We start from the raw sequence: 12,396 nt of genomic DNA on the forward strand, positions 1-12,396 counted from the left end.
AGACACAGGCAGAGGGAGAATCAGGCTACTGGAGGGAGGCCTGATCAGGATTCAAACCCAAGACCCCAGGATCACGACCTGAACGAAAGGCAGCCGCTCAACCACTGAGCCACCCAGGCGTCCCCTCCCTGTTGTTTCCATTGTTAAAATTCATAAAGTATTTGGTACATGTCAGACATTGTGCAAATCCTGTGCCCCATTAGCTCATCTGATCCTAAAATAACTTTTTTTTTTTTTTTTTTTTTTCCTGTGCAGGCTCCATGTCCTGCGTGGATCCCAATGCTGGCCTTAAACTCATCACCCTGAGATCAAGAGCCTCACGCTCCAGCCCCCCTTGATAACTATTAGGAGGTAAAGTATTATTATTATTATTATTATTATTATTAACCCCACCTCCCCCGTTTACAGGTAGGGGAAGGTTCAGAGAAGAGACATCAAAATTCGTTCTTGCCCCGGTGCAGAATTACAGATAAAAAGCTACCAGCTCAGAATCCTGAGTGTTAAAAAAAAAAAAGAAAAAAAAAAAAAAGAATCCTGAGTGTTATCGATTTGCATGGGTCCTTTCAGGCTCGCAATGATAAATACGCAAATGTAAACATCTAAGTGGCGAAGGCTTATCATAAAAATTAGCAAACATCTGGGCCCTTTTCCTTTTCAGTTTCTCAGTCTGATAGATGAAGCGCTGGAAGGGAGCGCCCTCGGTCCTTCCCCAGGGCCTCACCTGGAGCGGTCGATTCTATCGGCTCTCTACGCCTCACCCCTGAAGAGGCTCCGCCCCCTTCCTCCGCGGTCTTTCGCCAGGCGACGTAGTTTTGGGGGCCCTCCTGAGGAAGTCTCGCGATAGGCCACCCGCTTCCCATAACTCCGTGCGCTCGCCCCTCCCGTCCTCTTTCCGCCATCTCTCCGAGCCGGTGAGTATTTCTCTCCGAGCGACCCAACGCCATCCGTCGGCCATCGGCGCCATCCTGCAGTCTGAGCCTCGACTTCGGTGCTCTCTGATGATGCCAGAGCCTTCTTGGCCGGAGGATGTTGCCCTTGCGGGGGGCTTAAGCCGACGTGGGGGAGAGTCCGTCATGCCGGTCCGCCGCACGCTCTGCACTTTGGGGGAGTCCGGCCTGTGGAGCGCAGGCCGCAGGACTGGCGGGAACCGGAGCTGCCACCGCCCGGAGAGGCCGTAGCCCCGACTTGCGGCCTTGCGGCCCCAGGACCTCCGCTTGGTGGTTGGGCAGCGCCTTGGCGCCGGGCGGCGGGAAGCCTCGGGGACGGCGGCCGCGGTGGGCTGTGCCGCCTCGCGTTCCCGCCCGCGCCGTGCGAGCTTAGGCGACTGGGAGGCCGCTGAGCGGGGAAGACTGCTTCCGCCCGGGGGCGCTCTGTGGGAGCTAACCTGGGTCTTCGTGGCTCCACAGTTTTCACTGGTGCTTTCTGCAGCTTGGAGAAGCAGGTTGGGTCCTTAGGGTGGGAGCTTGAGGGAGGGCCTCCCGCCTTCGTGGAGGCAGGTGCGCGGACAGCGTTGCTCCCTGTTGGCCGCTGTGGTACGAGCGCTGTCGGGACGCAGCTGTGGGCGGACACACAACGGACGTCTCCTTCGTTACGGAGTGTTCGTGGAAGTGGCATCCTTTGGGTGTTCGGACGAGGCTGACCTCGCATGAGCGGATTTAAAGGACAGTGTTGATAGTACAGGGGCTGCGAGACTTGACAGTTTTGGGGGGAAAAAACGTGCCCTGTGATGGTCACTCCCCTTTGTGAGTGAGTGAGTGACCGACCGACCGCCCGGCCGCTTGATACGGTGGTTGTGGTGGCTGACCCTGCGCCGGGGATCCTGGGGAACCTGCCTGCTTGGGAGCTGGGACAGCCTCGCCGTATAGGGGCGGAAAGAAGAGGAGGTGTTGGCAGTGGAGTGATGGGGTGCCTTTTGGTGTTGGGGATGCCGGTAAAACCTTGTGTTTCCTTCCCTGAACAGCCACAATGGTGCGCATGAATGTCCTGGCAGATGCTCTCAAGAGCATCAACAACGCTGAAAAGAGAGGCAAGCGCCAGGTTCTTATCAGGCCATGCTCCAAAGTCATCGTCCGATTTCTCACTGTGATGATGAAGCATGGTAAGTGTGTCGTGTGTCGCTGCCGTGTTCTCTGTGCTTCCACGTGAGACTATTAGAGTCTGTTCAGTAGACGTGAAGCTGCAGGAGAGGACTGGGAAGTTGGAGCAAAGGGGCAGTCCTGCTGGGGGGACCAAGGCAGTTGAGTTGGGGTGTGGACAGCATAGTTTGGACTGAGGCTATTCAGGAAGCACTGAGTAGGGGCGGTTGAAAAGAAGAGAAAGTTTGTGACGGTTGCTCTGCTAGTCGTTTGGGAGCTAAGGTGGCCTTTCTTTATGAAATACGGCAGCTGCAACATGTCCTTGAACATGCCCCGAGCTCTTCTCTAAGGGCCTCGGGATGGGAAGGAGGATTCTTACGTGTCTTGGGAGGGGCAAGGGGAAAATAATCCTGCTGTTAGAATTGCAGGGTGGGTTATTTTTGGGTGATGGCTCCTAAATTTGAAATACTAGGCTATGAAAGTTTTGATTCATAACAACCATCTATCTAAACTGATTAGAGAAACAATCGGATGATGTGAGAGGAAAGAATCTAGGAGGCAAACAGTGGGAGTACGGGAGCATACATATTTAGGTTTGTCTAAATCGTTACCTTCCATTTAATACAGCCAGTTATGTTCTGTAGGTTACATTGGCGAATTTGAAATCATCGATGATCACAGAGCTGGGAAAATTGTTGTGAACCTCACAGGCAGGTTAAACAAGGTAAGGATTGATTTCATTTCCTACATAGAAGATTCTTCCTAAGGATTATCAAACATGATGTCAAACATGTTGTAATTGCCTTTGTAAAACCAAATTAGTGTGCTTGCTCTATCCAGTTGGGTTAAAAAAAAAAAAAGGAATTGATTAAAATCTATTAACTTTTATATCACTCTTTGGTTGATTTGTTCTCCGAAGGTGTATTTGCTCTAGAATTGTTAGTTGAGCTGATGTTTGGGGAGTATGGGCTAGCTGAAGGGAGATGCTGGTGGGTGGGGTGAAAGGAGCACCTGATGCAGTAGTACTGGTGTTTGCATATTGGTTGGTATGCCGCCCGCCCACCAGCTTGAATTTGTGCTGCCCAAGGAGGACCTTTATTCCTATCTGTAAATAACTTTGTTCTCTCTCTTGGTGATTATGTTGTGGGTTTTGAACAGAATGCAGTTCTCTGACAATATTAATATTTTATTTTTGCTGGTGTGGGCTCTACTGGTCTCTGAGTTTTTTACTCCTCTTCAGTTTGATTTGTCAGCATAACCTAGTGGATCTATGTGATCTGTTTGACTGTGGCTTACCTTATTGCATGTATTTTGGGGATAGGTATCTATAACAACTTAGGGTCCCTGAATTGCATTTTGTGTTCCGGTTTCTAGCTTTCAGATTTGCAGGGAGCCTGATCTCCTTTGGTCCAAGACAGATGAGGGGAAAACTGGCCCAGAAATGAGTTGTGGATAGTGGCGGGGCCAGATTTAATTGGTGAGGATATTCCCTGGTCCAGTAACTCGTTTTATAAAGTTTGCTTCCCTGTATAGTAAATTTGCTTCGTGTGTGTGGGGAGATAACCTAATGTTAGATGAAAACTACTGGATGTGAAGTTTTCACGAGCGATTAGGAGAGTTTGCAAGTTACTTTTGAGACTGTTTTGTTTTAGTTGTTAGACTCGAACCTCAAAGTAGAATTTGGATTCACTGTTGCTGGCTCTCACAGGTGTGTTCTTGAAGTAGACTTTCCCTAATTTTAGGAGTTGGGAAGCTGAGATAGGAGTTACACTTGAGGTCCCCCAAATAGTTGGTAATGAGTGGGGGAGCTGGTTCCAATAGTTTATAGAACATCTTTAAGCTGTCCTGTGGAAGACTGACTTGATGTTTAAAAGCAACAACAATAAAATCGTAAGTTGGATAAGTGCTGTGCACCAAATTTCTCTTGAATATTGACCATACATAAAACTTGAGAAATAAGCATGAGCAATAAGTTTGAACAGGGTATTTCCCAAGTGGAACTCCCTTGTGGCGTTCTTGTTCGGTGGAAAAGTAGTTTGAAAAATTCTCGCCTAAGAGGTATTTGAAATCCAGGACCTGCTCCTTAGCTGTCTGACTTTTTTTTTTTTTTTTTTTTTAAGATTTTATTTATTTGAGGGGGAGAGAGAACGAGCAGGGAAAGGGGTTTAGATGCTGAGGGAAAAGCAGACTCTACTGAGCAGGGAGCCCAAAGGGGGACTCTACTGAGCAGGGAGCCCAAAGGGGGTCTCCATCCCAGGACTCTGAGATCCTTACTTGAGTGGGAGACCGTTCTTTAACTGACAGGCACCTAACTTGGATTCTAACTGTCTAACTTTGGTTGAGCAAAACAAACTTGAATTAATCAGTTGCTCTGAAGTTGAGTTTTCCTTCTTCCTAGGACACTGTCGCCTCAGTTTCCTTTATGAAAGATGGATGTACCCCATACTGTGGAAATTTAATGGGGCAGAGAAGTAAGGTAGTTTTAGAAATTAGATTAAAATTCTGGTTTGGTCACATCCTAAGATCTCTTTGGGAGAGGTTTATTTTTTATTTTATTTTTTGGGAGAGGTTTAAATCTATTAGCTGAATGAGGGATTTTGCTGCTGGAATACACAGAAGCCTGGGTGTGTAGAGTGGAGGCCTCAAAGGTTACCATCATAGCTTGCTTAGAGGAAGGATTGTTTTTCCCTATTCCTGTGGTGTGGGATTGCCCTTGACAATTAAGTGACACTGTACTGTTAAGATCCTGTTATGTAAAGGGGGATCTAAGTGGGCCTCCTGCCCTAGGGCATTTGGTGGGCCTGATAGGCCCATTTTCAGTGCTTTGGGTTCAGATCTGCCTGCGGAAGTGTAACTATTCTAAAGATTTGAATACGTTCTAACCTCATAGGGGTCTTTAGTATCCTTTTAGGCATTTTTGAACTTGGGTGAATGTGGGCACACAAGTGTCTTCCTGCTGCCTTAGTCCTCTGGGTTTATACTTCAATGGTGCTAATCCTGAGTGTTCTCACATGATCATTTCCGGTGTATAAAGAGCAGGAACCTTTCTGCACTGATGGATTTAAGTGTATCAGTGATTTGTAGAGTAGGGATGTGTGTGTGTGTGGGGGAGGGGTCACATGTTTAGGTCTGATGGAGTTCTTTGATCTCAGCTTTTACTTTTAAACTCACTTAATCTAATCAGAGACATTGACTAAGCCTACAGTAGGTGCAAATAACCTGCTAGTGAACGTGTCAACACTTACTGTGTTTTAGGGTTTGCAGATAATTGAATGATTACAATTTAGTACTTGGCTCTTGGGGAGCTCACACTGAAAGATAGTTCTTGCTTTGTCCCAGTAGCAAACAGGTGGGATAACTGACTGTAGGAACTCTGTTTGCTTTCCACTCATTTTGCTAGATTAGTTTGGAAAATTTTGTCTGGGGTTGTAAATGTATCCTGGTAGTTCACTGATGTGGAATACCAGTTCTTAGGTTTTAATTTTGTGTCTGTGGTTCCACAAATTCTAATATTTTACGTTTTTAGTTTATAGGTGAATGATTTGAGACTCCACATTTATTTCAGCCTCACTATGTAAAAAAAAGTTTGACTACAACTTTTGTCTAAGGCTTGGTCTCTTACCTCCTCAAAATCTGGCGGCTTGTTCCGGGACAACTCCCTACTAAATAGAGATGTACACCGTGAACCTGATCTTGCCATGTATTGTCTTGTGTTCTGTCTCTTCTATTGACTTTTTAAATACTTTTCTCTTGCCCTAGGTAGGCATAGTCTTAATGCAGTATAAAAGGTGATTTTTTTCAAATGACATTTATATCACAGTTGCACAGAATAGTTACCCATTAAATTTTGATTTGGTCAGTTTATAGAACTATTCAGATGTAAATGCTGTTGGTGTTAACTAAGTTTTCCTGTTATTGGTGAGATGTGAACAGTGTTTTCTGTTACACTTTTACAGTGTGGAGTGATCAGCCCCAGATTTGATGTACAACTGAAAGATCTAGAAAAATGGCAGAATAACCTGCTCCCATCCCGCCAGTTTGGGTGAGTTAATTTTCCTCATTAAAAAGAAATTCATGCTAAGGATTGCTGTGGTGCAGTTTGCCTTGAGCTGAGGTTTTATTGTTTTTTGTTGTTACAGTAGTAATTGTCTCCATCCCCAACCATCTTGACTCCAGGATTAGCTCTTAGGTGCTGCCACATTTTCATTTGCTAGGCTTCAGGGTCTGAGGCCTGTGAGAGTCCAGGGTGAGAGACAGATTTGTGTCCCCTTTAATGTCTGCTCTTTTGGCTCAGTGCATATAGTTCATACTATGTGTTCGTGTGATCCCATTCTGTGGCTGGAATCACTTCTGAAGCCTAGGCTCCTGGGGCAACTGAGTTCATTCTTGGTAAAATGCTTGCTTTCCTACTTTAAAGCTGTGAGGCCTTGGGTAGCTCATGTCCTTTGGTTTCTTCATCTGTTAAAATAGTAATTATTCTCTTAAATTATATTATCACCTGATTTAATTCTGGTAAAGAACTTTAGGATCTGACACAGCGACATAGGGATCCCTGGGTGGCACAGCGGTTTAGCGCCTGCCTTTGGCCCAGGGTGCGATCCTGGGGACCCGGGATTGAATCCCACGTCGGGCTCCTGGTGCGTGGAGCCTGCTTCTCCCTCTGCCTATGTCTCTGCCTCTCTCTCTGTGTGTGTGACTATCATAAATTAAAAAAAAAAAAAAAAAAAAAAGATTTGACACAGCAACATAGTAAGTGCTTATCTGTGGTTAAGAACTTTTTAAGTTGCACCCCTCCATCATGTTTGTTTGGTGATGTGGTTGGATTTCCTCCCACTTCATGGTTACTGAATTACAGGTGTATATATATTATTATGAGTGAGTCATCTTTTTTTTTTTTTTAAGATTTTATTTATTCATGAGAGACACAGAGAGAGGCAGAGACACAGGCAGAGGGAGGAGCAGGTTCCATGCAGGGAGCCTGACGTGGGACTTGATCCCGGGCCCTGGGCTGAAGGCAGGCGCTAAACTGCTGAGCCACCCGGGCTGCCCAGGATTGAGTCATTTCTGATTGTAATTATGATCCTAATTTTCATACCTCACAATTGGGATACCACCTTATGTGTCTTACTTTGATCCCCATAGTAACTCATGAGATAGCCAGGCCAGATGGGATTTCCATTGTCCACATGACTGTCTCTTTATAGTAGCTTGCCTGTGATCACATAGTAAGTGGAAGAAACCATTCATTCAAGTTTATATCAACACTTTATTGCTTTAAACCCTGTCTCCTTACTTGAGAACAGAAAGTGACATTTTTGAAGTTAAAGTTGTTCAGTTTTTGTTTTCAGTTAAGCTGAATAGCATTGTTTCTCAGTGTTAGCCGAGGGCAGGGCTATATGAGTGTGTTGTGTGGCTGAGATTGTTGGAATTGGGTCTTTGGGTTCCAGGATCCATGCCTACAGTGCCAGCGCTAGGAGGCAGCATTAGTCTCTGCGTCCTATTATGGGAAGGTGTCTTAAGCACTTAGGAATGTTGGTCTTTTTCTGTACCAGAAAGCCACTCTATGTTGAACTATTTTTAGGAAAAACTCACCAGCATTTTTTTTCTTAACTCTCCATAGTTTCATTGTACTGACAACCTCAGCTGGCATCATGGACCACGAAGAAGCAAGACGAAAACACACAGGAGGGAAAATCCTGGGATTCTTTTTCTAGGGATGTAATTCATACGTGCAAATAAAATGCCTCAATGGACTCTGGTGCTTCACTCGGTCGTTTTGAACTTTACAGCAGAGTAGCAAGAGCATCTGCAGCTGTGTACAGCCTTTATGTTCATTGGGGGATGCTGTTTCCCGAAGTGAACAAGGAAGTCTTGACTTGTGATAACTCACCATCATGCTCATGGTTCACCAGAGGAAGTTGTATCTATCCCTGAATGGCTGAATCTGGGTTGAGGTCCAGGTGGTGATTCTTTCCCTTCCGGGGTCTTACATTAACCCTGGAAGGAGTGATGCTGTTCCTGTTTTTAGCTTGACAATACACATTTCATCCACTGTTGTTAACTGCCCTAAAAAATATGACCTGGCTACCTGTGGAAGTGTTCATAAGGAAGCAGGCAGGAAGCAGACTAGAGCTCACAGCTCACTAAGATGGATCAAAGTAAATTTGGATGGCCTGTCAGTAACATTTTAGCAGTTTGTGTTTGTAAGCTGTCATTTAGAAAAATGAAACTTCTTTTAAAAACTAGTTTCACTGTAAACCTGTCACAAATGTATTCCTGGAATTGGGAATTCCTTTGCTGGGCCACTTTACCTGGAGGAATGCTTGTAAGGAACTCAGCCACCAAAGAGGGTAGGGTGGCTTCTGTGAAGTACACCAAGGCTCCCTACTCCTTTGTAAGCAGTGCTGTCCAGTAATGTAACAAGAGCCACATGTGTTAAGTAACTTTCTAGGAGTTAACATTAAACAAGTAAAGTTTGGATTGGTTTTTAAATAACATTTGTGTTGAAAATGATGACTTTTCAACATGTAGTTAATAGTGAATGAATGGAATTTTACTCTTGTAATAAGTCTTGAGATTATGTGTATTGTACATTTATTTACACTTAAAGCACATTTTAATTGGACTAGCCACTTTCCATAGTCACATGTGGCTGGTGTTCATGTTGGACAGCACAAGCTAGACTTGATTCTTGAAAGGTCTGGGTCTGGCCAAGTAGAAAGGAACCTGGATGAGAGCCCAGATCGGGCATTTTGTACCTGGCCCACTATATTTGCCAGGTAAGGGAATAGGATGAACAAGGCAGCTCACAGCCTTATTAAAAAGGACAGCAGCTACTCTTAATTGTTTTTTAGTGATGTGAGCCAAAGTGAAATGACTGCCAGATTGCAGCCCTGATTTCAAGAAGTCTAACTTCCAATAGGATGTGAGGTGCTAAGAGCTGTTGGATATAGAGATTTGATTTCTTTTCAGAAGAATATACTTTTTTTTTTTTTTTTGATAATTCATTAAGAGTACTTTGATACTGGTAGGTCAGGTAGTTTTCAGCAGTCAGATATTTCAATCTGGGTAGGGATGTTGAATTATCACTGCTCTGGTTGTACGGTGATCTCTGGCAAGTGACAGCTTACATGGGTCTCCCTATTAGGTAAAAGAAATTACTTCATGAGGATGCTGAATGAGAGAGCACACTTGAAACAGCGCAGGGCCAGGGCATGGCTCACATTTGAAAGAGGTTACTGTAAGATGGAGCTAGCTAGGAATGCCAAGACTGGCCCTAGAGATGTGGCAAGTGATGGCCCCACTTGGTAAAATGTTAGAAGAAAGCTAGTTGACAGGTTTTTTCTGGGTTTGGGGCCTCTAATGTTTGGAAGATCGTGTGTAATTAACATGAGCTTTAGGGGTTTAACAGGCTGGAAATGAAATTTGTATTTCTGTTAAGTAGTCTCAATTTCCTCATCTGCGAAGTGGAAATAATGGAAAACTGTTAAAGGTGTTAGGAGAAAGATGAGATTATGTAAAATAGTTAATTTGCACTTGGGCAGCCATATATGCAGTTGAATTTGTCAGAGGTGAAGTAATGATGAGATTGTAAGCTCTTAGGAGATAGGTCATGTGTTTTTACTGTTTTATCTCACCCCTAGCCACATGACATGGCGGATGCCCCAGTAAGTACATCTTGATTGAATGAATCCTCATCCTGAGTACTGATATCCACTACTAAAATAGGACAGTCCCCATTTGTCCCTACCATTTACTGTGGGAATCTTATGCCTTTTGGAAGTGGTCAGGGATAGAAAAAGATATGTGCTGAGGTAGGGAAAATTGGGTGGCCAGTTGATGGATTTAATGGTGTAGGTCCCTTGTGTTTATATGAAGTGGGTGGCTTTAGCCATATTTTTGAGACCCAGTAAATAGAGTAATAAAATGACCTGTGGTCTGGTTGGCCCAGGCCAGACTCTAAGGTTTGAGGGTCTGGAGACCAATTAGGTACCTCCTGGCAGGATAACTTGCCTCAGATGGGTTGTACCTTTCTGTGGTGTGAACCCAGCATTCCCTCCCAGCTTTGCTTCTGCCACAGGCTGGCAGAGTCCCAGGATGTTAGAGTGGAAGGGAATTGACAGCCTGATCATCTGGGCCTACCAGATACACTTTGAGGCGGTGTTGGGGTGGGGGAAGAGGCCCAGTACCTATCCAGACCCTAGATTCTTAACCTAAAGTCTGTAGACAGATGGCAGATGAACTTTCTGAAAAGAACATGCAAAATTGATACCCATATGTTTATCTGGAGCAATTCCATAGAGCATAGAGCCTTTGATCAGGGACTGAAAAATTCAGAAAGGTCAAAACTACCAAAGGCAGCCTCCTGGGAGGACAGCTGTGTCTGGTGAGTGTGTCCTGTGTTCTCATTTAGAGGCTGCTTTGTCTTAATCTCTGGGTAATGTGGGTTAACTCTGGTAATGGTGCTAGATAGGAGAACAGTCAGTTCTCTGGGCAAGGGAGAAGGTCTGCCTTGGTCCAGTCAACCTCTGAGAGATGATGTTTCACTGTAGGCTAGGAAGTTTGGTTTCCACTCCTGACCCCAAAGGAAGCAAGCTCTGGGAGACCCCAAGTCTGATTCCATTGGCTTTCTAATCCACTATTCTAACACCCACCAATCCTGATTCCTGAATTGAACCACTATGTGCCCCACCTCTGAGCTTTTGCTTAAGGCCCCCTCTATACCTTTTTTCCTGTTCCTGGGAGATGTCCCTAAAAGCCGTTTAAAAAGTCACTTCTGCCATAAATCTTCCCATGTACTGTTCTACTTTATCTTTTCACCTAAAAATATGAATGCCTTAGTGAGATTAGTAGTTTTAATTTTTTTTTATTTTTTAAAAATATTTATTTATTCATGAGAGAGAGAGAGGCAGACACAGGCAGAGGGAGAAGCAGGCTCCATGAAGGGAGCCCAATATGGGACTCCATCCCAGGACTCCAGGATCACGCCCTGGGCCGAAGGCAGGTGCTAAACCTCTCAGCCACCCAGGGATCCCAGATTAGTAGTTTTGAGTGTTTACTGAATGTTTATATACCTGGAATGGAACTAAGGCTTTACATATACAGTCTCATTTAATTTTTATAATTCTATATCATGGCTACTGTTACTGGCTCTAGTTTTTCTGGTGAAAAAAGTGAAGCACAAGAATTGTGAATCCATTTGTTTGTTGAAGATGCTACGAAGTGGCAAAGTCAGGCTTTAAATGCACAGACTATCTCCTAGCCCTTAAATTCTGTCCTGCCTTGTGGTCTTTAACCTAACTGGTGTATGAGATATTTGCCATGTCTAGTGTTTGGACTACAGGATGTACAAACATCTAGTCCTTCCCCTCCATGGAGTTTGTTGACCTGTAATAGACTGAGCTTTGCACTGGGGAATCCCTGTTCCCCCATCTCTGTATGACCATTATGTAGTGTATCACAAGGGATGTAGGCATGTTAAAAAAGTCATCTCTGACCCTCATGGCTGTTGGAGGGTGCCTCTTTTTAATTAAAAAAATTAAGACCTGTTTAAAGTGGAATTATCTAGCGCCTGTGCTATACACTATGTTGAGTCCACAGAATTCCTGGACCCAAGAATCCGGAATAGAGTGAGATATGGGTGGGATTCAGTTTGCAAGTTCATTGTCCTGGCACCCAGGTCCCCCCTTTTTATGTTCAAGTGATCTAATAAGCAGTGAAATTGATAACACACAGACGATAAGCCAAGGGAGACAATAAGAAAATGTGTATTTGTGACGATTTGGGAATCAAATGCTGGCCTCAGTGACTAGCCATGTAACCTTGGCCAGTTGCTTTGCCTGTGTGTCTTGTTTACTCATGTTTAATAGAGGGATAATAGTACTACTTAGGTGATGGTTGTGAAGATTACATACAATGCTTGTGAAGTGTTGGAGTAGTAAATTTAGAGCCGTTTGCAAAATACTCAGGCTCTCCCCTACTCCTTCCCCTCCCCGCTCCCCGCGCGGCACATGCAGTTAGCATATGACCAGTTCTGGCCAGTGAATTTGTTGTGAGCCGAAGAGATGTCTTCTTCCAAGCTGGAACGTTTAGTGGCTAGTGGGAGACCTTTGCCTGTTTTCTTTCTGTGCCAGGGAGTAGCTGCTCCATTACTCCAGGCCTCACTGGGAGTGACTGCAGAGATCCAGTCCTCCAGCAGTGGGAGTGTCGGAAGAGCAAGAGATCACCCTGATGATTTGGGTTTGTTAACTAACCTGATGAGTGTTTAGAGCAATCTCAGATTAAATAAGGGTTTGCTGAATTACAAAAAGAAATTAGGATG

General features: G+C 44.7%; 1 protein-coding gene across 2 annotated transcripts; it reads left to right on the forward strand.

Annotated features, from left to right (window-relative positions):
• The first annotated feature begins 771 nt into the window (after positions 1-771).
• On the forward strand, positions 772-7,828 carry RPS15A (ribosomal protein S15a). 2 transcript variants are annotated; one of them, XM_025416405.3, is made up of 5 exons: positions 772-911; positions 1,961-2,098; positions 2,720-2,799; positions 6,032-6,117; positions 7,696-7,828. In XM_025416405.3, exons 2-5 carry the CDS (start codon positions 1,966-1,968, stop codon positions 7,787-7,789), a joined length of 393 nt encoding a protein of 130 aa, XP_025272190.1. In that variant the 5' UTR covers positions 772-911; positions 1,961-1,965; the 3' UTR covers positions 7,790-7,828. The 2 variants fall into 2 exon arrangements, with proteins under 2 accessions (XP_025272190.1, XP_048966886.1); XM_049110929.1 differs by lacking the exon at positions 772-911 and adding an exon at positions 1,419-1,441.
• The last annotated feature ends 4,568 nt before the right edge of the window (positions 7,829-12,396 follow it).

This window comes from Canis lupus, chromosome 6 (assembly GCF_003254725.2).
Source record: "Canis lupus dingo isolate Sandy chromosome 6, ASM325472v2, whole genome shotgun sequence".
In the NCBI taxonomy this organism is placed as follows: domain Eukaryota; kingdom Metazoa; phylum Chordata; class Mammalia; order Carnivora; family Canidae; genus Canis; species Canis lupus.